The sequence below is a fragment of the Entelurus aequoreus genome, linkage group LG08 (genome assembly GCF_033978785.1).
Source record: "Entelurus aequoreus isolate RoL-2023_Sb linkage group LG08, RoL_Eaeq_v1.1, whole genome shotgun sequence".
Taxonomy (NCBI): Eukaryota; Metazoa; Chordata; class Actinopteri; order Syngnathiformes; family Syngnathidae; genus Entelurus; species Entelurus aequoreus.
The window spans coordinates 25050688-25077288 of record NC_084738.1 but is presented as its reverse complement, the minus strand read 5'-3'; the positions used below and the strand labels follow the sequence as shown (position 1 = coordinate 25077288).

Sequence of the window (26601 nt, the reverse complement as noted above, 5' to 3'; positions counted from 1 at the left end):
TGTGGTACAGTTTGATTTCACGTGAATCGGTATTCAGTATGAATTCAGTGTACGGTACCCATAGTTGTTGTTTATTGAGTATTGCACAGTCAGCTCCACATCATACAGGTAGTACATAATATACATACATATCTCCAGTGAACAGTCTTGTGCTCAATGGCAATATTATTATTTTACAAAAAAGAAGATAAAATTGAATTCATAAAATGAAATACAATTAAATTAAACATATCTCAAAAGGGTAATGGGAAGAAGTATAAACCTTTTGACTCCCCCCCTTTTTTACATAGTTACTTTAACTAATATCTAGTTTCCTCTGAATCACATTTTATCACATTCATCTGGAATGTTCCTATATGAGGGGTGTTTATTTATTGAGGATGCTGAAAAGCAGGATGGTTCATTTGCAAAAAACACACTTGTTGCTAGGCAGAATTAAAATAATTAGAAATAAGAAAATAATGATTGTGCTGTTTCAGGACTGTGAAATGCAGCACAAACACAACCGTTTACTCTAAAAATGTACACACTTATAGAATCTATTTCAAAGTACAAAATTGATTTTTTCACCAATATTTTAATGAGACACTGCAGCACAAACACAATCTTGTCCTGGATTGCCATTTAAACAATGCTAAAGAGTGAGCCATTTAAAAAAAAAAAAAATCCAAAACAATGTTTGTTCTTTTCACACGCTAAATGAAACACTATCATGTCCTTATTTTCGTCACATACTAATGCACAGACACACATTAGTGAACGCTTCAATAAAAGGCTGTGATCGCTCTCTTTTTCCACCTGAAGTAAATCCAATCACATAATGAAGTGTGTTAATGGCGGCGTATGGCCTATAAGAGAGGTGGCATTGGCTGCGTTAGTGCTGCTTTAAAGGAGCCTCTGTGCGGCTATGGGCCCCCTGGGAGGCAGTGCAGCCTCACTCTGCAACACCAGCTCTGTAGCCGAGGTCTAACTTAGAACAGACAAAATAAAGGGAAAAAAATAAAGTGCTGCTTTTGGCAAACTCTTCCTGGCTTATATTTAGAATGGGCACAGAGCCTTTCATGCCTTTGGTTTCCTCCTCTTCCCTTTAACCCACACACACGCCAGCAGTGTGTGTGTGTGTGTGTGTGTGTGTGTGTGTGTGTGTGTGTGTGTGTGTAGGGAGAGAGAAGGACCAGATGTGTAGCAGGCTGTTGACAAAAGCTGCTGCTAATGCAATTCATGCACAACTGTGTCATTGCGCCTGAAGGAAAGACGAGAGCCGATTCAACATTTCTCCCCTCTGTGGCCCCCGTCGACATGTGAGCGGACAAGTGTCGTAACCTCACTCTCAACTTTTCAAACCAAAAAATAAAAAATAAAAAAGAAGCGCCGACATTGCCGCAACAAGCCAAAGCCTTCTGATGTTTCCTGCCTTTTCATGACGCTCCCTCCAGCAGGAAGAGTCAAAAGAGCGTGCTGCTCGGCAAAGTACGGAGGCTGCAGTCATTGTTGGGTCAGATGCTGGCTGTGGGAAGCCCGGCGTTTATTCTTTGAGACTCACGGCCTCTCTGAGCTCAGGGCATCACTGTGGACCGCCGTGTTTTTGACCAACTAAACTGATAGAGGCATTGAAGTATGAAAGCAGTAAAAACGGTTTCAATGTGTGAACAGGATGACATAGGTCAGGGGTCTCAAACAGGTTTTATCCGGCCCGCGTGATGAGTTTGCCAAGTATTAAAATGAGCTGCTTTTTTATTTGAACGAAAGAAACTGCTGTTCTAAATGTGTCCACTGGATGTCACAATAGCAATTCTGTTAGGCAAGCAAACGGTTTATACCGGGGCCAAGCAAGAGGTAAACAGTAAAGGGTGACTGTGGCTCCTCCTCCCCGACCCACATGAAACTTAAAACCTACTGTTTTCTGTCTTCTGAATGAAACACATCGTCATTTGGCACCCTGGTTGCCCCAAAATGTCTCTGTCAAAAGTGAACTTAACCCTTTTGAATAGTTTTTACCTCCGTTTCTTACGGTTTGTTGAGTTAGCACTGGATTGATACGTGGACATGACAAAGGAGGTTTTTTATTACCTCGAATAGATTACATGTTGTTGTTACATGTTTTTTGTTCAATCCCAGAAAGACTCTGACTTAAAGTTTAATCCTGGCTTTGTAGATACACAGAGACCAAGTCTAAGTTCATTGTTCATCACCAATTTTCTCAGAATTTCCAACAAAATTGAAGTGTTTTGTCCAGATGATTATTTGTGATTTGTACGTTTTCATAATGTGCTTGTTCTATTTTTGGCCAAAGTAAAACAAAGTAATCAACCTGGAGTTGTCTTTATTTTGAAGTTATCATGCCATGATTTTACCATTAGGAAAAGATTTTCCTCCATGTGGCCCCTGAGCTAAAATGAGCTTACGGAAGTCGTCCTAAAAACATTTTGACAGATTTTTGAGGCCTGTGTGTAATGTTCTATATTCTCAATGGAACATTTAAAGTTTTGGTGTTGTTTACTGGCGTCAACTTGCAGTGTACACATATCTCTTATGTATGACTGCCATCTACTGGTCACACTTATCATTACACCATGTACCAAATAAAATAGCTTCAAGGTCGGTAAGCAGGCCTGGCCCTAACCAATCTGGCGCCCTAGGCAAGATTTTAGGTGCCCCCCCCCCCACATCGGCAGTGAAGTGTATATACTCGCAAGAAACCGAATAGCTTTGTCTTTGACCTTTTTTTTTACTTAAAGAAAGCAAATTAACATATTATATGAAAATGTTATGTTATGATTATCTTCAACCGAATCACAGCAGTGCTCAAATTAATGATGTAACAAATAATATTTCTATTAAATAGGCTTTACTTTGCATTTTAATTAACGTGGGATTATTTTTTGTATTTAGAAATAATAGTACCAACTTTTTTTTATTTATTTATTTTTCTCCAACATTTGTGGCACTGGCGTGGCGCCCCCTGATGGACAGCGCCCTTAGCATTTGCCTATACGGCCTATGCCACGGGCCGGCCCTGTCGGTAAGCACAACCATAATCATGCCATATATTAGGCGCACCGGGTTATAAGACGCACTGTCGATTTTTGAGATAAAGAAAGGATTTTAAGTGTGCCTTATAGTCCGAAGAATACGGTACTTGAAATGATTCAGACAACGTTTAGTTAGCGGACTTTGGCTAAAATGATGGTTAAATTTCTATTTCACACAACTTTATCTCCAATTGTTAGTTAGCTAGCGTGGTAACAAGTTATACATCAGCCATCAAGCTAACCACAAATGTGGTGTCATAAAAACAACGTCTGTATTCATGTTTTTAACAAGAATATGAGGAAATGTCGCACCACTTTACATGTTTCCACCTGCAATGTTGTTGGAGCGGCGGCTCTGACTCGCGTCCCTTTCGGAAAAACATGAGTGACGACGTCACCGAAAAAAACCCAACTATTTTAGGGCTTTTTATGAATGTGTCCATTATTCATAACCGCTCCTGTTTTGTAAAATCTTGATTCCAACATTAGTATTCTGGTCCTTATTTAAAATAATAGCACCAAAATGCAAATCTTTACAGGAAGGCAGAGGTGCCCTTCACATGTAGCGTTGTTCAGCTTTGTCTTCCTCCCTGCCAGGTGCTTAATGAGCTGACACGAGGAGACGCAGATTAGCAATCAGGGCAGGCGTAAAAGCAGCAGGACATCAAACAGGACATTGTCCGTCTATGATCACGGAGAAGGCTAAACTTGACCTTTTGGTCACCAACAGTGACTAAAACATTAAGGGCAATGTGAGAATGTGTGGGAACTTCATTAGCTCCTGGACTACAAGGTCCAATGTACTCTGTGTTTTCTAACTAAGTCACAATGGAACTTGAATAGAATGACGTTCATGGCCATTTCTTGCACAGTGTTGTACAAGGCTGCTATTTTCTTGAAATGAATCAAATAATATAAGACATTTTAGAAATATTTTTTCAAAGGTACTATACAAAAGTATTTTTTTTATACAGTCGTGGTCAAAAGTTTGCATACACTTGTAAAGAACATAATGTCATGGCTGTCTTGAGTTTCCAATAATTTCTACAACTCTTATTTTTTTGTGATAGAGTGATTGGAGCAAATACTTGTTGGTCACAAAAACCTTCATGAAGTTTGGTACTTCTATGAATGTATTATGGGTCTACTGAAAATGTGACCAAATCTGCTGGGTCAAAAGTATACATGCAGCAATGTTAATATTTGCTTACATGTCCCTTGGCAAGTTTCACTGTAATAAGGCACTTGTGGTAGCCATCCACAAGCTTCTGGCAAGCTTTTGGTTGAATTTTTGACCACTCCTCTTGACAAAATTTGTGCAGTTCAGCTAAATTTGTTGGTTTTCTGACATGGACTTGTTTATTCAGCATTGTCCACACGTTTAAGTCAGGACTTTTGGAAGACCATTCTAAAGTTAAGTTAAGTTAAAGTTAAAGTACCAATGATTGTCACACACACACTATCCATCCATCCATTTTCTACCGCTTATTCCCTTCGGGGTCGCGGGGGGCGCTGGAGCCTATCCCAGCTACAATCGGGCGGAAGGCGGGGTACACCCTGGACAAGTCGCCACCTCATCGCAGACACACACAGTAGGTGTGGTGAAATTTGTCCTCTGCATTTGACCCATCCCCCCAAACCTTCATTCTAGCCATTCCTTTACCACTTTTGACGTGTGTTTGGTGTCATTGTCACCCAACTGCGCCCAAGACCCAACCTCCGGGCTGATGATTTTAGGTTGTCCTGAAAAATTTGGAGGTAATCCTCCTTTTTCATTGTCCCATTTAAAGCACCAGTTCCATTGGTAGCAAAACAGACCCAGAACATAAAACTAGTATGTGCTCCAATCACTCTATCACAAAAAAATAAGAGTTGTAAAAATTATTTGAAACTCAAGACAGCCATGACATTATGTTCTTTACAAGTGTATGTCAACTTTTAATCACGACTGTATATGAACTGGTTTTATTGTGCTCTTGTTGCCTTGGATGATGAACCACAAAAAGACTGGTCGCTGCTTTGGTAGCAACTAATGGGGATATATTTTCATCAAATAAACAACTCTTTATGTAGAACACTTCTTTGGGTACACCTGAATTGATTCTGTGTGAAAAAGTTCATAGTGCATAAAATGTAAATTTAGCTTAGAAACCGGACAAAAATGATGCATATGAAAGAATGTGTAGGGCTTGTGGATGCACACGTTCTCAAATTGCCCCCACCACTTCAATCAACCAATCAGATTGAGGGGAATCCACAATCAGACGTGAGCACTCGGACAGACACTGAAAATAGGTAGAATTGCTGTTTATTTCTGAAAAAAATGATTCTTAAGTAGGTGTGGATGGGGGACCTGCAATGCAGATATACAATATTAGGAGAGATTGGACGGAACAAAACTCTACATTTCCAAAACCGAAGATAAAGTACGACTTGTGTCTTTGTTGAATCAAAGCTTGTGGGAGACTGCATTTTCAGCTGAACGTTAAGAACATCAACAAGCACAAAGTTGTTTGTTCAAAGGTTAGTTCAGTAATTCAGTGAAAAATAATCATTTAGGAATTTCCGTAGATAAATCATTACATTCATAAATATAAAGGATTAAACAATTTACTGTCCTCTAGTAGTTGTTTTAATCTACGACAACATGAAGGCCGATTTGCTGTGACAATACATAGTATAATTTGTCTATAAAAATGTAGTAAGTACACCTCGGCATAACATTGTTTACTTATTACATTAAATAAACTAACAAAAATAAATACAGATCAACTTACAACAAAGAATAACTTAATTAACATTGTTTTTAGTCTGTAACATAAAATATTTAAAGTGCATGGATGTGTCTGAAATAATTGAATCCTTATTTAAATTGTAAAAAAATGAACCATTTAATACCGACAAATACAATTAAATAAAGTCAATAAATAATATTAAATTCAAATTCATCAGCAACATTAATTCAGTAGCACAACATACAAAACACTTTAACCTACATAACAAAAATACAAAAAAGAAAACAATTTGTGCTGATTTCAAAATGAGGATGAGCACATTTTGTAGTGCAAAGCTTTTCAAAGCAGTGTTTGAAGCATGATGCTGTATGATACTGATAAAGCATGTTCCCCGGGGTCACATGTTCCCCGGGGGCACAGCGCCCGCCTCATTATTTTAGAAGAGCTGGTTTAGCTACAGGCCATATTGTTTTTTTAATGAATGGTAAAGAGGAAAAACACATTTTAATGTAGACACATTTTCATGTGGCCATCAAGGGTATTTATGGTTAATAACAATGATAGAATAAGAAATCTTTAATTTTTTTACTTGGTAAATTTCATGATCCACAACATCCGCATTCGAGGTCAGCAGAACACCATCAGTGGATCGGTGGAGGGAATACTTCGAAGACCTTCTCAATCCCACCAACACGTCTTCCTATGAGGAAGCAGTGCCTGGGGAACCTGTGGTGGGCTCTTGTATTTCTGGGGCTGAGGTTGCTGAGGTAGTTAAAAAGCTCCTCGGTGGAAAGGCGGTAGATGAGATCCGCCCGGAGTTCCTTAAGGCTCTAGATGCTGTGGGGCTGTCTTGGTTGACAAGACTGCAGCATCGCGTGGACATCGGGGGCGGTACCTCTGGATTGGCAGACCGGGGTGGTGGTTCCTCTCTTTAAGAAGGGGAACCGAAGGGTGTGTTCTAACTATCGTGGGATCACACTCCTCAGCCTTCCCGGTAAGGTCTATTCAGGTGTACTGAAGAGGAGGCTACGCCGGATAGTCGAACCTCGGATTCAGGAGGAACAGTGTGGTTTTCGTCCTGGTCGTGGAACTGTGGACCAGCTCTATACTCTCGGCAGGGTCCTTGAGGGTGCATGGGAGTTTGCTCAACCAGTCTACATGTGCTTTGTGGACTTGGAGAAGGCATTTGACCGTGTCCCTCGGGAAGTCCTGTGGGGAGTGCTCAGAGAGTATAGGGTATCGGACTGTCTGATTGTGGCGGTCCGCTCCCTGTATGATCAGTGCCAGAGCTTGGTCCGCATTGCCGGCAGTAAGTCGGACACGTTTCCAATGAGGGTTGTACTCCGCCAAGGCTGCCCTTTGTCACCGATTCTGTTTATAACTTTTATGGACAGAATTTCTCGGTGCAGTCAGGGCGTTGAGGGGATCTGGTTTGGTGGCTGCAGGATTAGGTCTCTGCTTTTGCAGATGATGTGGTCCTGATGGCTTCATCTGGCCAGGATCTTCAGCTCTCGCTGGATCGGTTCGCAGCTGAGTGTGAAGCGACTGGGATGAGAATCAGCACCTCCAAGTCCGAGTCCATGGTTCTCGCCCGGAAAAGGGTGGAGTGCCATCTCCGGGTTGCGGAGGAGACCCTGCCCCAAGTGGAGGAGTTCAAGTACCTTGGAGTCTTGTTCACGAGTGAGGGAAGAGTGGATCGTGAGATCGACAGGCGGATCGGTGCGGGCGTCTTCAGTAATGCGGACGATGTATCGATCCGTTGTGGTGAAGAAGGAGCTGAGCCGGAAGGCAAAGCTCTCAATTTACCGGTCAATCTACGTTCCCATCCTCACCTATGGTCATGAAAGCTTTGGGTTATGACCGAAAGGACAAGATCACGGGTACAAGCGGCCGAAATGAGTTTCCTCCGCCGGGTGGCGGGGCTCTCCCTTAGAGATAGGGTGAGAAGCTCTGCCATCCGGGGGGAGCTCAAAGTAAAGCCGCTGCTCCTCCACATGGAGAGGAGCCAGATGAGGTGGTTCGGGCATCTGGTCAGGATGCCACCCGAACGCCTCCCTAGGGAGGTGTTTAGGGAACGTCCGACCGGTAGGAGGCCACGGGGAAGACCCAGGACACGTTGGGAAGACTATGTCTCCTGGCTGGCCTGGGAACGCCTCGGGATCCCCCGGGAAGAGCTGGACGAAGTGGCTGGGGAGAGGGAAGTCTGGGCTTCCCTGCTTAGGCTGCTGCCCCCGCGACCCGACCTCGGATAAGCGGAAGAAGATGGATGGATGGATGGATGGAAATTTCATGATGCAGTCTATGTCTTGGTAAAGATTTCTGCATTGGCCGCCAGCATTAACACAATTTCCGCCTTCCGGGACACAGATTTTATTAATGTAGCCATAGTTAAAGTAGTTTGGTCCTCTCTTAAGTGATCGATGCAACAGATTTTCAGCATCGGGAAAAAAAAGTTATGCAAATCTTTTCTGACATTTTGCAATCTTTGACCAAAGCGTGTGTGACATGACAACAATAACCACGGGGTTTCATCAATTTTAACTGACACCGTTTTTGCAGAACCTGTGTGTATTTTCCATGGATACTTCATCTTACCTGTCCAGGTGAAAGGCAGCAATCTCAGCATTGTGTCTCTCAAAGTCAGAGAAATAGAAAAAGTCTGGGGGCGTCTCCTGTTCACGAGTCTGCCTGCAAGGACAAATAAAATTATATTTAGACAGTGGATTTGATTGAAACAACATTCCTAAGTCGACAAATGTAACAACGGATGTATTTTTCCTACACAGAAAACCAGACAAGTATGGCTTCACACATGTGCACCTATTATTTGCTTTGTCAGCAATATCAAGGCCACAATCCAAACATCTCTCTGAACACCTCGAGGAGGAGAAAGGACAATTTAAGGTCAAAGCCTTCCTCCTGAAGTGGCCATCCCTGTTCCTGCTGTGTATCTATTTCTGTCCGTCTCTGATCCTGCTGAAAAATTGCTTCCCGCAGACATTGTGCTTTTAAAGCTCTTACAAGAAGTGAGAGAGGCTCTTTAAGACTTAAAAAGCCGGCGCTGATGGAATAGGAGCCAGAACGGAGCAGGGCAAAAGCGTCAAAAAATTAAAAAAAGATGGTGATTTTTGAAGTATTTTGTGAGCAATCCTCCCACTTTGCTTTGTTTTTATTGATCACAGAAGCAACAATTGCAAATAATCTTCAGCTTTCTGGAGGAAGATGAGAAGACTGGAAAATATCTTGGCAACTTCCCTCCCTTATCCTTCTTCTTTATTCCCCTCTCTGATCATTTCCCTTCCCTGTGTGTCCACATCTTAATCGCTCCACCTCTTCCTTTCCTCCTCTGTTGCATCCATCTCTCTCCTCCTTGGCTGGCTCACTACCTCCACAGCTGCGTAGCTGACATGTGCCCCAGTCATTAACCACCCCAACATGGTGCCCAGGAGCACATTCATTCACTGAAAAGTCCTCAATTTCCTTCCTCTTGATTAGACCTTTTGCTCATTTTTCTCCACATGCACATCATGCCCTTGAAAGTATTTGACAAACATAGACAGTTATTTTGTTTGTAGGTATTCTTAATCCTTTACAACATATCTGTGACGTCAACCTAGGGACTGTTCAAATACGCAATGGTCCAACCCATCATATGTTTGCTTCTTGTGTTGACAAACAAGGAACATATTCATTATCTGGGATGCAACAAATGACTATTTTGATGAACGACTAGTCATCGACTATCCCAGGGGTCGGCAACCCAAAATGTTGAAAGAGCCATATTGGACCAAAAATACAAAAACAAATCTGTCTGGAGCCGCAAGAAATTAAAAGCCATACTACATGTGTCATGAGATATACATTGAATTAAGAGGACTTAAAGGAAACTAAATTAGCTCAAATATAGCTACAAATTAGGCATAATGATGCAATATGTACATATAGCTAGCCTAAATAGCATGTTAGCATCGATTAGCTTGCAGTCATTCAGTGACCAAATATGTCTGATTAGCACTCCACACAAGTCAATAACATCAACAAAACTCACCTTTGTGCATTCATGCACAACGTTAAAAGTGTGGTGGACAAAATGAGACAGAAAAAGAAGTGGCATAAAACACGTCCTAGAAAGTCGGAGAAAGTTATACATGGACACAAACTAAGGTGAGTTCAAGGACCGCCAAAATTAGTAGGACAAAACGGCGCTCGCCAAATACTCGAATCAGTGAAGCATGTTTAATATAAACAGTGTGATTTATAACAATTAGGGAGGTTTGTGTCATGTTTGTCCTCCTACAGAAACCATACTAAAACAAAAAAATAGATTTTTTTTTTCCCCTCATCTTTTTCCATTCTTCATACATTTTTGAAAAATCTCAAAGAGAGCCACTAGGGCGGCGCTAAAGAGCCGCATGCGGCTCTAGAGCCGCGGGTTGCCGACCCCCGAGCTAGCCTAAATAGCATGTTAGCATCGATTAGCTTGCAGTCATGCAGTGACCAAATATGTCTGATTAGCACTCCACACAAGTCAATAACATCAACAAAACTCACCTTTGTGCATTCACGCACAACGTTAAAAGTGCGGTGGACAAAATGAGACAGAAAAAGAAGTGGCATAAAACACGTCCTAGAAAGTCGGAGAAAGTTACACATGTAAACAAACTATACGGTGAGTTCAAGGACCGCCAAAATTAGTAGGACAAAACGGCGCTCGCCAAATACTCGAATCAGTGAAGCATGTTTAATATAAACAGTGTGCTTTATAACAATTAGGGAGGTTTGTGTCATGTTTGTCCTCCTACAGAAACCATACTAAAACAAAAAAATAGATTTTTTTTTCCCCCTCATCTTTTTCCATTCTTCATACATTTTTGAAAAATCTCCAGAGAGCCACTAGGGCGGCGCTAAAGAGCCGCATGCGGCTCTAGAGCCGCGGGTTGCCGACCCCCGGACTATCCCAACGGTTAGTCGACTAATCGGTTTATGAAACATATTCAGTGGCCCTAATTTTAGCCATCAACTTTTAAATTCAGCTTGAGATAATATTATTACTATACAAAGATGACTACTTCAATATTTATTTATACTATAACTGTGATATATTACACAATAATAAGGCTTTTACCAAAATAAAAATAGCTATTAATCTTTTGCACGTTCAAAAGCTAGGACTTGCCAAGTGCTTACAAAAACAAATAATTAGTTTTTATGCACACAAAAGAGAGTCAGAGTCGCAGCAATAACAACAAAACAACATCGAAGCTAACACGTGTCCTCAAAAACAGGAGTGTATTTTGTGGTGATGATGTGTTGAGAAAGGTATATTATTGATTATTGATTAACTCCTGGCATTTTTAGCTATCTATTATTCATTGTTCAACATTGTGTTATTGATCAATTCTTGGCAATTTAGCTATCTAATATGTTGTATATATATATTATTGTATGATATCGGCGCTGTGTTGCCAAATGTTTGCGAGTGTGATTGACGTTTGTTATTGTGCCTTTCTTCTTTGCACTGTAAATTGACACTGCACACCCACTTCACTTCCTTGTTTACATTGACAGAGATGTTGTCGAGTGATGATAATCATTAATCGCCTTACATTTACCAACAGACATCACAGCTATGGATAACATTCAACAGTTCTTCAGTGTTTTCTTAGCAGTAGATAAGTAAAAGTTTACAAACAACAAACACTTTTTAACTGTAAAACATACACAGAGAATGTCTGCAACTTGCGGACAACAATAAGCAACCCTTTGGGAGTTGTTGTTTTTTCAGTTATTTTGGAATGCTACAATTAATCAATTAATTTGATTAGAAAAAAGCTTTGATTTATATTCTGTTGGTTCGATTAATCGTTTAATGAGTGTACCTAATACATAATGATTAAAATCCGAACCACATCGGACTTTAGGTATGTGAACATAGTTGAGAGTGGTGGTGTGTGGGTGCTGTAATCTGTGTGACGGCGAACGGCAGATCATTTTTTTCTCTGAATTTTTATAAATGCTTGAATTTCAATTTCAATGTTGATGATGTGCATTTATTTGAAAAAAAATAATGAAGGTTACGGCAAGCAAAAAAATTGCCGTTTGTTTCAATTATTTTCTCTAAAAAAAAACGTCTTGAGCCGATTATTCGCCTAATCAAACAATCTAATCAATAGATTATTTGATTACTAAAATAATCTATAGATGCAGCCCTACAGTAATTTGATAACAAGTTCAGAAAATGTGCTTTTACTGCCATCTAGTGTCTACTTGTAAGTTAGGTTTAAAGTTAAAGTTAGGTTGCTACAAATTTTGCGGTAACTGTGCGGTAACACAAACAAGTGAAACATCAATATACAGTAGATGCATACTTTATTATATTTGTTGAAAACTATTGGGGTTAAGGTTACAAAGATCATTAATTTGGGACGGTGTGGCGCAGTTGGGAGAGTGGCTGTGCCAGCAACTTGAGGGTTCCTGGTTTGATCCCCACCTTCTACCAACTTCGTCACGTCCGTTGTGTCCTTGAGCAAGACACTTCACCCTTGCTTCTGATGGGTCGTGGTAAGCGCCTTGCATGGCAGCTCCCGCCATCAGTGTGTGAATGTGTGTGTGAATGGGTGAAAGTGGAAATAGTGTCAAAGCGCTTTGAGTACCTTGAAGGTAGAAAAGTGCTATACAAGTATAACCCATTTACCATTTAATTTAAAATGGATGAAATCACAAGCTGGTGAACCAATAACAAAACAAGTAAAACAACAATATTTTTGTGCATAAAAAAAGCTAATTTTGTTCGATCCCTTGAAGTATTTGGAGTTAAGGTTACACAATGTCTTTGAGTGTCTTAAGAAGAAATTACAATGTATTATTATTGTTCAATAACATTGATTTAAAAAAAGAGTCATCAAATCCAAAACTGGTGCAATGTTATTGAACAAATACGCCTCAAACCATCGCAACTTTTGTCATCATTTTTTTGAAAAAGCTGCAAAAAAATCAGCGATTTTGGGCCGCAATAATCACAAAAAAAAGCCTGTTGTATTCTGGAGGGATTGACGAATGCTTATTTGTATTGATAAGTATATTAAAACAGATTTATATTTATCGCAACATTTCTCTCTGGCTCTCATCGTAGGTGGACACTTTCCCTTCCCTCTCCCTTATCTCTCCTGCGAGATTCTTTGTTTTGTCTTGTCTTTCTTGGAGCCTCTTTTTGCACTGCTCTTCACTGATAACTGGCCGCTCAACGAAATTGACAAGATCTTCTTGACGAGAAGCTCTGGTTTGGGTGAAGCTGCCCGTCCTGACGGAACGTTTGTTGCTGCACACACGATGAACTCTTGGGAGAAGCGGAGTGCTGTGTGCCTAGTAATATATCTACAGTATTCGGAATCATATCTGGACATCTGCTGATTGGAGTAAGCATTGTCCTGCTATATCAACAAACTGGAAGACGAAGGCAGCTGTTCAAGGTACCCCAAAGCAGCCACAAATGATTGAAAGATGGGCAGCGCTGTGGGAACTCAGACTTTTGTGATTGTGGACTAAATCCCAACTTGGACATCATTTTGGACACGCCATCTGCTCTGCATAGCAAAGCATGAAGAATTTGAGAACCAGAAATAGATAATTAGAGTGAAAAGTTTAAATTTAGTTTCGCTCGCTCAAACACAAACATTCAAATCTGGATTATTTTTTGTGGCTGGAGTGACTTGGCTACGTCGTTGCTTCAAGATTCTCCCAAAATGTCAGCCCAGCAAAGGCTCTATAAATTCCTTCCCTGTCTCTTATGAACACACACATGTTGTTTGTTGACTTTTGTTGGACTGACTGGCTGTGTTATCGCGATAACACCCTACGAGAGCACCAACGTCGCAGAACAAAGTCACTCTGCAGGCTTTAAACACACACGCAAAATACATCCACAGAAAATACACACAGACACACGGACCCCACTCCCCACATCCCACACCTGCGTCGCTTCATCCTACGTGGTATGACAGCAAACGGAGCAGCGCTCCTGGTGGCGGCAGCTTTGGGCCTGATAACCACCCCCTACCCCCTTGTTGCAAGTTTCGGGTTGTATGTTGTAATATGTATATGTGCTTTGATCTAGGTTTTTTCCCGGTCTCAAACTAGGCCCCCCTCCAGGACTTTAGTATGGATAGAAGCATTTAAGTCCCATCTTAAAACTCATTTGTATACTCTAGCCTTTAAATAGATCCCCTTTTTAGACCAGTTGATCTGCCATTTCTTTTATTTTCTCCTCTGCCCCCCTCTCCCTTGTGGAGGCGGGGGACACAGGTCGGGTGGCCATGTATGAAGTGCTGGCTGTCCAGAGTCTGGACCCGGGGTGGACCGCTCGCCTGTGCATCGGTTGGGGACATCTCTGCGACGCTGACCCGTCTCCGCTTGGGATGGTCTCCTGCTGGCCCCACTATGGACTGGACTCTCACTATTATGTTAGATCCACTATGGACTGGACTTTCACAATATTATGTCAGACCCACTCAACGTCCATTGCACCCTAGAGGGGGGAGGGGGTTGGTTTTACGGTCCTCTCCAAGGTTTCTCATAGTCATTCTCATCGACGTCCCACTGGGTTGTGAGTTTTTCCTTGCCCTTATGTGGCCGCTGAACCGCGGATGTCGTTGTGGCTTGTGCAGCCCTTTGAGACACTTGTGATTTAGGGCTATATAAATAAACATTGATTGATTAATTGATTGACTTGCTGTTTTCCTCCTCTTTCGAATTTTGAAATTTTACCTTTTTTACGGGGCGCCGTATGTCTGTTCTTGGATGGGTTTGTACTGAAAATATATTGTTGTTGTACTTTTTAAGTGTAATGACAATAAAGTCCCATCTATCCATCCATCATTTCCACTGCAATATTGCTATAAATGGTAAAAAGTCTGTATTTATATTACTATACCTGGAATGATATCCAAAGCGCTTTATATTATACATCACTTCCACACACTGATGGCGGAAGCTGCCATGCAAGGCCCAAACCACGATCCATCAGGAGCAAGGGTGAAGTGACTTGCTTAAGGACACAATGGCCATGACTAAGGTGGCGTAAGCTAGAATTTGGCACGGCCATACTACTTATCCATACTACACCCATCTATGTCCAAGATAAGACTCCAAATTAATGTATGGCACGCTCATCAGGCCTACTAAATCAAATAAAAACAACCGTTTAAAGGAAAATTGAGTACACAACTATTTATTTCAGAACAGAGCTGTCAGTGTTAGAGAAAATCCTTTTAGGAATCAGCATGAGCAAACATTCTAGCACAAGTGATTCACGGTCCTTCGGCTTGAACGAAATATTTCACATGTCAACACCACATTGCTGTGTCTTCTCAAGGGGGACAAAACAACACTGGAAGCTGCATAATATATATTAAAAAAAAAATATATATATATATTTTTTATTTTTTTTACATAAATAAATACAATCATGTGTGCTTACGGACTGTATCCCTGCAGACTGTATTGATCTATATTGATATATAATGTATATATTGTGTTTTTTATGTTGATTTCATAAAAATAAAAAATAAAAGGTTGTTTTTTTTTGTTGTTTTTTTATTTCTTGTGCGGCCCGGTACCAATCGGACCGGTACCGGGCCGCGGCCCGGTGGTTGGGGACCACTGACATAAGGGCTGTGATCAGGGTTCGATTCAAATGTCAGTTAAGTTATTCAGAGTGTCCACCTTCTCTTTGAAGAAGAACGCATGTCTATGGGAATTAAGAATGTATGTCTGGACAAGAAGGAGCGAAGCAACGCCCCTGCAAATCATTTCCATGGTTGCAGTAACTGTGAGACCCTTTAAATGTAATAGGGATATTTCAAGGCCTTCAAATCTAAAAAACAAACAAACCCAAAAACAGCTGATGTGTATTACAGTAAGAACAACACTTTGCACGGCTTCACAAAACGACAAGACTGACACATTCAGCTTAATGGCAGTACAGTAGACTACTTCCTGACTGTGGCATTGACGGCAAGACCCCTAAGAAAAACCGAGCTGTGTGCATGCATGCAAATGAGACTCAGAAGTTTAAGAAAACAACAACGAAAACATCTAAAACTCTTATTACATGCAGTGATAATTTTTTGTCCAAAACAGACACATTTCAGACTTTCCACTTCCATGTAGGGCTAGGCGATATGGCCTTTTTTTAATATCTCGATATTTTTAGGCCATATCGCGATATACTATCTATATCTCGATATTTTGCCTTAACCTTGAATGAACACTTAAGGCATATAATCACAGCAGTATGATGATTCTATGTGTCTACATTAAAACATCTTTGTTCAGACTGCATTAATATATGCTCATTTTAAACTTTCATGCAGAGAGGGAAATCACAACTAAGTCAATTTAGCAAAAGTGTATTTATTAAACAGTTATTAAGCAGTGGCACAAACATTCATGTAATTTCAAAACAGAAAGTGCAAGATTGTCAGAGACATTTTAAAACAAGCTATAAGTGCACTTTTGTGCATGATGACACAAGATATTTCAATAAGTGTCACATAAAAATGAGCTGCATATCAAATAGTATATGTCCTACGATGTTGATGTGGAAATAGTTACTTCGGCATTTAGTTGGTGTGGCACCGAACGGAGATGTTGACATGATGTAAAGACATATTCCCGCTTGAAGCCAAACCACCGTCAGACGATGGACCCCGTGCTGTTTATCTTGGGAATTAATTATTCCTCCATTTGTTACCAGATTCGCACCTTCTTTCTCTCGTATTACCACTCAAACCACACCGTTAGCTGTTAGCATCACAGCTAACGTTACCATGTCGCTACCTCTTTCTCCGCGGGAGCGTGTGACGTTGCTCACGTGACAGTATGTGACGTATGTAAGAATGTGCGCTTGTTTTAAAGTCTCTGGGAGAAGGAGAGACAGGAAAGAGTGAGAAACGCATGCAGTTTAATGCCCCACAGCTAAAAGCAACTGCGTGAGAACGTATACTCGAATATCACGATATAGTCATTTTCTATATCACAGAGACAAACCCGCGATATATCGAGTATATGGATATATCGCCCAGCCCTACTTCCATGCTTCCGCGGGCCCTAAAAAACGTTGTCATCAGCACAGCGAGGGAAACATACATAAATGCATGACCACATAGTAAAGTCTACGCTTCATAAATGTCTGAGCCCGCTGTATGTGGAAGACAGGGAGAAAACAACCAGGAGGGCAAATATTTCGTACAAACACAGTGGAACCTTGATTGACGAATGCCTCTATTTGTGTTATTTTCGGTTTGCAAACGTTTACATCGCGCCAAATATGTCTCTGTATGCGGACCATGTCTTGGCATACAAACGCTTCATTTATTTATTCATTCATTTATTCATTCATTCATTCATTTTGTGTGTCACTGAAAGCCCTATTGGGGCTGCCATTTGGATGACATCCCTTCCTGTAATCATGGGCAGGGCCATTTTGAAGAGGCGGGGCCCCTTATGTAGATCCTGTTTACAACCCGTTAGTGATGGGTGGATGAGGCGTCATGAAGCGTTTCGACACATTGCAAAACTGTATTGATACTGTGTCGATACTGTGTCACTAAATACTGACATCTGCTGGACATTAAAAATCCCTACAGGCAACCTATGGACCGACTCAACCGACATTAATTTTATGACCAAGTCATTGTATTTCATTTAGGATTATTTCATAAAATTTAAATATATTTTAATCTTTTTTAGATACAGTCAATAAAAAATGTGAACATGTATCATAACATGGAAATCTAAGAGAATGTGTTGTGAATGAGGATGCTTGTGGACTGGGATTTTTTTTAATTGATCTTTTACACATTTTTATTTAAAAAAAACAGTTTTTCCAACGTATTCAATTTTAGGCGATTTCTTTCATTGATTGATTAAAACTTTTATTAGTAGATTGCACAGTGAAGTACATATTCCGTACAATTGACCACTAAATGGTAACACCCGAATAAGTTTTTCAACTTGTTTAAGTCGGGGTCCACTTAAATTGATTCATGATACAGATATATACTATATCATAATACAGTCATCACACAAGATAATCATCAGAGTATATACTTTGAATTATTTACATTATTTACAATCCGGGGTGTGGGATATAGAGGGGGGGGGGGGGGGGGGGGGGGTTAGGTTTGGTTGTTATCAACACTTCAGTCGTCTCTTCTTAGTTATTATTTCTCCGGCTGTAGAAAAGACCCGCTCACAGGGCACAGAGGAGGCGGGAGTGCGACACAGTTCGCGTATCGGTCACGTGACCAAAACAGCTCATGATCGGTCACGTGACTTTCTAAAAGCGGTACGCGCACCGACACAGGGTATTGCTCTATGAGCTCGATGCATGCGCCGATACATCTGTGTTGCCGGACCCATCACTACAACCCGTACATACCGGCGCGGCCATTTCAAAGAGCTTCAAGGCCCGCGGCACTTCTGACGAGTTTATTTCCACAATTGTCGTACCATGCGCCAGTCAGAGCTGTGTCAGTTGGTCTTCAAGATCACTTTGTGTGATCAGAAAACGCTTTAAATGTGTCCAAACTTTCACAGTCTTGCTGTATCGCTTCGGGTTGCTGGACAACCACCGAGCTAGCATTTTAGCTACATAGTTAGCCTGCGGCACCTTCACTTTGAGGATTTTATCAGCGAAGGGGATTTGTTCCTTAGCAAGTATTTAATTGTGATAAGACCGAATAAGATGCCACAGTGGACCTATACTACAGTGGAGGAGAAGGCACTACCGGGACACATGCCGATGAAAGATGGCCTCACACCGGTAGTTTGTGCTAACATTAGCGGTGACTATGTGAAACCACTGCTTGTTTATAACTCCGAAACTCACAGATTGTTAAGCAATGCCACACATATTCCCAGACACAAGGTAAAAGGATTTTCTTTTTTTTCTTTTTTGTTTGTGTGTGCATGTTCAGTGTTGGCCGTTTGCTCAATTTTTGTTTCATCTGACCACAGAACTTTCCACCAGAAGGTCTTATCTTTGTCCATGTGATGTCATATGAAATTTGTTTTAGCTGTTTGGCCACAATACCCAGCAAAATGTTTGGAGGAGAACATGTGAGGGGTTACCCACATATGCGGTCCTCTCCAAGGTTTCTCATAGTCATTCACATTGACGTCCCGTATGTGGGCTCTGTACCGAGGATGTCGTTGTGGCTTGTACAGCCCTTTGAGACACTTGTGATTTAGGGCTATATAAATAAACATTGATTGATTGATTGATTAATCCCAGGAACACCAATTCCTACCGTCAAGCAAGGTGGTGGTAGTATTATGCTCTGGGCCTGTTTTGCTGCCAATGGAACTGGTGCTTTACAGAGAGTAAATGGGACAATGAAAAGGGAGGATTACCACCAAATTCTTCAGGACAACCTAAAATCATCAGCCCAGAGGTTAGGTCTTGGGCGCAGTTGGGTGTTCCAACAGGACAATGACCCCAAACACACGTCAAAAGTGGTAAAGGAATGGCTAAATCAGGCTAGAATTAAGGTTTTAGAATGGCATTCCCCAAAGTCCTGACTTAAACGTGTGGACAATGCTGAAGAAACAATTCCATGTCAGAAAATCAATACATTTAGCTGAACTGCACCAATTTTGTCAAGAGGAGTGGTCAAAAACTCAACCAGAAGCTTGCCAGAAGCTTGTGGATGGCTACCAAAAGCGCAGTATTGCAGTGAAACTTGCCAAGGGACATGTAACCAAATATTAACATTGCTGTATGTATACTTTTGACCCAGCAGATTTGGTCAAATTTTCAGTAGACCCATAATAAATTCATAAAATAACCAAACTTCATGAATGTTTTTTGTGACCAACAAGTATGTGCTCCAATCACTCTATCACAAAAAAATAAGAGTTGTAGAAATTATTGAGACTCAAGACAGCCATAACATTATGTTCTTTACATGTGTATGTAAACTTTTGACCACAACTGTACATTATAGTGTCTTCAAAGTGTGCTTTTTTTTTTTTTTTTTTTTTTACAAAATTAGGAACTTTTGTTCAGGCTAGAACATATTATTGTTTACATTGATTCTTATTTGGAGCTCTGCTTCACTATACAAACAATTTGGTTGGCAAACCATGTTGAAGAACCAATCATGGATAGAGGTTCCACTGTAGAACGATTTATGCTGAGTGATACGCTATTTTGTACCGAACTGCCACGAGAAGCTCCTCTGGTAGCCGAATGCTGCAAGAAAAAAATCTCTGTTTTTCATGCACAATGTGGTGCCGCAGTACAGCCGCCTGTCTGTCCTGACATCAGAGGCGTGATCAATGGCAGCAGGTGAGACATACTGAGCCCAGCGTGCCCTGGCTGACCCCAGGGGGGCCCAAGGTAAACACATAGTTTACACTGGCTGGACAGACACTTTCTTGGCTGCAGCTTCCAAGGTCTCAGGGGCCCCACAGCAGCCAGTGGGGGCGTGGTGGTTTATAACAGCAAACACAGCACAGTGTGAGAAGGTGAATGGGAGAGTACGGCTCTTGCGGAAAAATCTACCTGCACATAATGTACAGTATACACCGTATGTGCTGGCCTGGAAACAGTTCCTTTAACAGCTTTATGCACATGCACAGAAGCAACACTACAGCAATGGGTTAGTTCTACCTGCATAGCAACTTTGGAAATTACCTTCACTGCGTCTTTTCAGTAAGTAGCATCCAGTGAAAATGTAGGTGGGACCAGCACAATTAATAGGGGAGTTGTGAAAAAATAAGGCTGTCAAATGTAATGCATTAACTCATGCAATCAATCACGAAAAAATATTACATTAATCAGGTATGAACACAGATTAATCACAAAATGTATTTTGTCTGCACATACTCCTTTACCTTAACCACAGATGGTTACCTGAAAGGCATGGGTTGTTATGTGGTCAGTGATCACGTCAATGCATACGTCGGTGCAAAGATGAGATTGTGGCTGAATCTTCACTTCAAAATACACCATGGCTGTACTGTAGATCCAAATATTACCAAGTGTTGAGCAAACAGTAGATGTGCATTCAAGTAAACCAACTAAAAAATGTTTGTTGATGACATTCTGATAATTAAATTGCTCTGTGTTAAAATGTTGGAGTATTTTTTTTTAAAGTTATTTAAAATTATGCACGCAGGTAATCTACTGTGATTAATCGCGAATAATCAAAACTCAAGTGTGATTATTCCAATTTAAAAATGTAATCGTTTGACAGCACTAAAAAAACACAATACTCAATGATATTTATTTATTATTGTGGTTTTAATTTGTATTGGTGTATGTGGTGAGGGGCCAAGGAAGGACTTAATTTAAATCAAGATTCAAATGAGGCTGTACTGGAAGTCGGTTGTTTGTAACTTCCATTCCACAGGGAAAAGCTACTTTTATTCATTTATTGCCTTTACCCTAAAAACAGATAGTAATGCACATCATCACTACCTGCAGTGCTCGAGTACAACAACAACAATGTTTACTTTAACAGCTGTTCCAGATTCGTAGATACACCTGGAATTAGGGCTGCAACGATTAAAGAGGCTGTTTTGCAACTTGCTCACAGTAACATTTTTCAAAGCAAAAAATTTAACAAGCACACAATTGGCTAGTTTGGGTTACCATTAGTAGTTTCACAGAACACATTTGTGTTAAAATGGTCAATTATTTTTATTTTTTTTAAATGATTGGTGTTTACTGCGGTCACTCACCTTGTCTCGTCAACACATACGCATGCACACATACAAAAGCAATCCAAGAGAAGCAACAAATAATTTGCAGTCATGTTGTTGTTATGATAGAATAAACATTCATTGACAGTAAACACTACCTATCCAAATCACTATTATTAGCTAACAACACGTACATACATACATTGTTACGTCATTATGTCCTAAAGCCGTATAGGGGGATGTGTGTAAAATACATTGGAAGGTTGGCACCCTCTGGGCTTCTGTGTAACTGTTGCAAACAGCCCCTTTAAGCCTGGATTTATATTCTGTTGCTTCGATTAGTCATTTAATGAGTGCAACTAATGACAGTTGATAAAATCCAGACCGCACGGAGAACCAGGAACTTCAATGTTGATGATGTGCATTTATTAGGAAAAAAACAACATTTAAAAAAAAAACAATATTTTACCTAAAATATGAGTTGAGGCTATGAATCAGGGGACCATCTTGCTAGCTTTCATTATCAAAACCAATATAATATATCAATGTTTTTTTTACCTTTAGGGCTCCGCTCAAGTTTGGTCTCAAAAGGGTCTCAGTCATAAACATTTTAAAATAAGTGTAGATTATTATTATTATTATTCAACACTTCAAAACCTGTAGATCAACTTCAGGTCTAACTGCCGTTATAAAGTTAAAACATTTTTTTTTTAAATGTTTTATGCCCGGGCAGCACGTTGGATCACAATAAGAAGGTCCTGGGGTCTTTCTGTGTGGAGTTTGCATGTTCTCCCCGTGACTGCGTGGGTTCCCTCCGGGTACTCCGGCTTCCTCCCACTTCCAAAGACATGCACCTGGGGGTAGGTTGATTGACAACACTAAAATGCCCGAGTGTGTGAATGTGAGTGTGAATGTTGTCTGTCTGTGATGGCCCTGCGATGAGGTGGCGACTTGTCCAGGGTGTACCCTGCCTTCTGCCCGAATGCAGCTGAGATAGGCTCCAGCACCCCCAGCGACCCCGAACCGGGACAAGCGGTAGAAAATGTCTTTTTGTCAAAGACAACAATTTTTTTTTAATGGCAGACACACAAAATATGCAGTGTTTTCCACAAAAATAGTTTCGATGTGCAATATTTGATGTGAAGAAATTGGAGCCTTGAATAGGTCAATAATTCATAACAACATTCATTTTGATTGATTATTATTTTTTTGAGCAATGACAAAGTAAAAATAAAAATAAAGAAAACATTCTGCATGGCAGCTTTGTGTTATTTGAGTCAACATTGAAACTTTTTCCACACTACATTTAACCTGTATGCTCTTTTATCACACTTTTTTTATGTTTTCTTTAAATAGTATTTTTAGAATGTGCTGCGGGCCGTGAAAACATTAGCTGCGGGCCACAAATGGCCCCCGGAACCACAATTCAGACACCCAGTGTTATCATCCGTTTCCCGGATCATAGTTTACTTACGTTTTGATTCACTTTTTTAAGTTTTGTTTCAGCACCCCGGTTTTGTGTCTCCGTGATTGCTATCGTTATTCATTGTGTTCACCTGCCTCTAATTAGCGTTCGGGACGTTCCTGGGCAATATTCAGAGGCAGGTGAACACAATGAATAATCATAGTAACTAAGGAGATACAAAACTGGGGTGCTGAAACAGAACTTAAACAACAAGTAAATCAAAACGTAAATAAACTGTGATCCGGGCAATGGATCATAACACCCAGCTGCTATAAAGTGTGTTTTATCCGATTACTCTATAAAGCGAAAAAACTAATCGATAGATTAATTGAGTAGTGAATTAATCATTTTCACTTTGTATCTTTCCAGAGCATTTGTATCCCAGTTAAAATGTATTTACACATGTACATGCACAGTAATGAATGTATTTACATGTACAGTATGCTGTACCAGCAAAACCATACTATTTTCTTGTGTAGAGTTTATTTTGAAAATGTCATGTTATGTTAAACACCCATGTCGACTGCAGAGAACACTGGCTATAACGAGTCGTAGCGGGGGATGTGGGCCATTTCAAACACAGGAAGCGATCAGACTATGGGTAGGAGTTGGGTTTAAAATGTTCTGGTTCTTTCTACTTTGAATGTTGCAAGTTTAAACTGTTACGTTCTGTGTTTGTCTGGATTTCAGGATGCAGAGACCTCAGACAACTGCAGAAAAGAAGCCCTTTTTATTAGGGAAGACACATATGTGCAGCCAGGAAGTGCACAATGCTCAAACAAATATCGCAAAGCAAATGATCCACAAGAAGCATCCTGACTGGCAATGAGGGACATATGACAGAGCCAGAACTCAGACCACAGGAGTGGTGGTAAATGGCGGCAAACAGGAAGTACAATGAAATATAAGAGCGCCGGACAGGAAATAATACAAAATACAAGCAGATAATGACACTGTAACATGACTGTCACGGCCCGGGCGCATGCCAATGCGCACTCATCTGTGCGCGCTGATGAGCGCACCTCCAGGAACACACTTCCAGGAGCGCGCCAGGCGCGTGTCCGTCCTGCTGCAGCCTGCAGCTGCAATCAATCACCGGCAATCAGCGCACCTGAAGCTGATCATCAAGACCGCCTTCAAAAGCCTGCACAACCTGCTATCCGGGGCCAGAACGTAATCTTCCGTTCGTGTACCGTAAGCCGACTAACCCTGCTACATGCAGACTTTGCTCTCTGTGTTTTTCTTCCCCGTGTTTCTTGATTGTCTCTGTCCTCCTTTGTCGCTCCAACTGTAGACCTCCGTTCCTGCGTTGACGTGCTGTGTGCGTCTTGTCATTCCTTGTTCCTCTGCTTCCCGGACTGCCTCTTGGATCTCGACTTCCCGCTTGGACTTGGACCTCGGATGCCTCGCTATTCGCCCTGACTACCTGCCTGCTCACGGATCTCAGAGCTTGTCTTGTTCCCCCCCTGGACTTCCTTACCTTTCGCTCAACACTCCTGGTAACACTCATTAATTCCTACACATAGTCTCACACCATACACACTCTTGGATTTTGTCACACTCCATTTTCCTTAGTTTATTCATATTATTGTTTGTTATTATATACACTACCGTTCAAAAGTTTGGGGTCACCCAAACAATTTTGTGGAATAGCCTTCATTTCTAAGAACAAGAATAGACTGTCGAGTTTCAAATGAAAGTTCTCTTTTTCTGGCCATTTTGAGCGTTTAATTGACCCCACAAATGTGATGCTCCAGAAACTCAATCTGCTCAAAGGAAGGTCAGTTTTGTAGCTTCTGTAACGAGTTAAACTGTTTTCAGATGTGTGAACATGATTGCACAAGGGTTTTCTAATCATCAATTAGCCTTCTGAGCCAATGAGCAAACACATTGTACCATTAGAACACTGGAGTGATAGTTGCTGGAAATGGGCCTCTATACACCTATGTAGATATTGCACCAAAAACCAGACATTTGCAGCTAGAATAGTCATTTACCACAATAGCAATGTATAGAGTGTATTTCTTTAAAGTTAAGACTAGTTTAAAGTTATCTTCATTGAAAATAAGGACATTTCAATGTGACCCCAAAATTTTGAACGGTAGTGTATATTGTTAATATATATAATAAATACATAGAGCTACTACTCCCCTTTGTGGGTTGTGCCGTCTACTCTCCTCCAGAAAACATAACAATGACAGTAAATGTGATTCATGTGATATGGGTACTTTTGTGTAACACCTGTCATAATCATAACCAACGATTTCCAGTTTTTTCCAAGTCAGTGATAGTGTTCTGTGCACTGAATGTAGAACGTTCTTACTTATCTGTAGACCTTTGAAGAAGTCTGCATTCCAGTGTGCAGCCATTGTATTATATTTGTCTTTGCCAATACAGCTTTTGTACTGGATCGGACAGGACTGTGTGGATGCACCAAATGTTGTGGAGTAGTTTGAAATTCAAACCAGCCAATCGATCCGACTTAAAGTCACAGAGGGCTGGCACACCAAAGCTTAAAGTAGTACAAGATGTACAGTAAAATAGGGCAAGATGGTATTCTTCCGCACACACACATACATGAAGAGTTTCAGAGCACTGAGATGCGAGGATGAAGGTGAGCTTTAAATGCATGAGAGGCTGAGATAGCAGAGCATCAACACCGTGGGCATGACGGCGGCGATGAAAGGAGGCGGAGCATTGTTTTATCTGGAGCGGAGCCTGCGTGAAGGCTGACCTTTTAAGCAATGACATTTGATAAAGTGACTAAACGGCCCCACCGAGCCGGGCCCAGGAAGGATGCGCCTCCGCATCAGATGCACTGTATGCATGGCTGTTTATTGGTGTCGCCGCGCTGTAATTTGATGTCTGAGGAGTGGATTTTTGGCGCCCAAATGGGAGGGGCGTGACAGAACTATTGTGCTTTTGCACATGGTCGGGATGACATTTGGTTTATGTGAGCGGAGGATGGAGTGATGGGGGCATACAGAAAAGAAACAAGGAGAAGGAGGCTAGAATGATGGAAGGGATAAGTGATGGAGAAAGAAAGGTGCTGTATCATTTTGCTTTTGGTTGTAATGGAAGACAAGTAAAAGGGGATATTCAATACTAGACCTAGGGAGGGAGAAAAAAACTACTTAGCATACAAACTGGCAAGAAAGAAAAGGCAAGGAAGAAAGAAACAAAAAGAGGGCAATTATTATAGAAGGTGTTGCTCTACATTGCATTCAATAAATGAACTAATAATGGCGTCATGCACGGTTAAGATGAAAGCTCAATACATTTCAAAGCACTTTCAATATTTCTTGTTCTTCTTTTAATTATTACATTTCAGACTAGCTCTCGAACATATTTGCACATTAGGGACGTAACGATAAACAGTAATATTGTAACTGCGGTAAAAGTCCCGACGGTTTGTATTACTGTTTTCAATACAAAATATTGAAAAACCCGTGATTGATAACTGCACTTTGAGAAACTCACGGACTGACTGGCGCCAGCTCACTAGCTTGAATGCTAACATGAAAACAAGAGAGATTAACTTCTTTCCCCGTTAAGAAACAACATACTCCAATCTAAACTCATACAAGCACAATGTTGTTTGAACAAACTAAGCTAATGAATTGTGCACTTTATTTGTTACACTTGTCAATACATACATCTT

General features: G+C 40.9%; 1 protein-coding gene across 1 annotated transcript in view; it reads right to left on the bottom strand.

Moving 5' to 3' along the window:
- Nucleotides 1-26601, bottom strand: part of fam20cb (FAM20C golgi associated secretory pathway kinase b) — a 130834-nt gene that overhangs the window by 19970 nt on the left and 84263 nt on the right. Inside the window, exon 4 of the mRNA XM_062056092.1 lies at nt 8363-8455. Coding sequence (XP_061912076.1) covers nt 8363-8455 — 93 coding nt within the window. The remainder of the gene's footprint in view (nt 1-8362; nt 8456-26601) is intronic.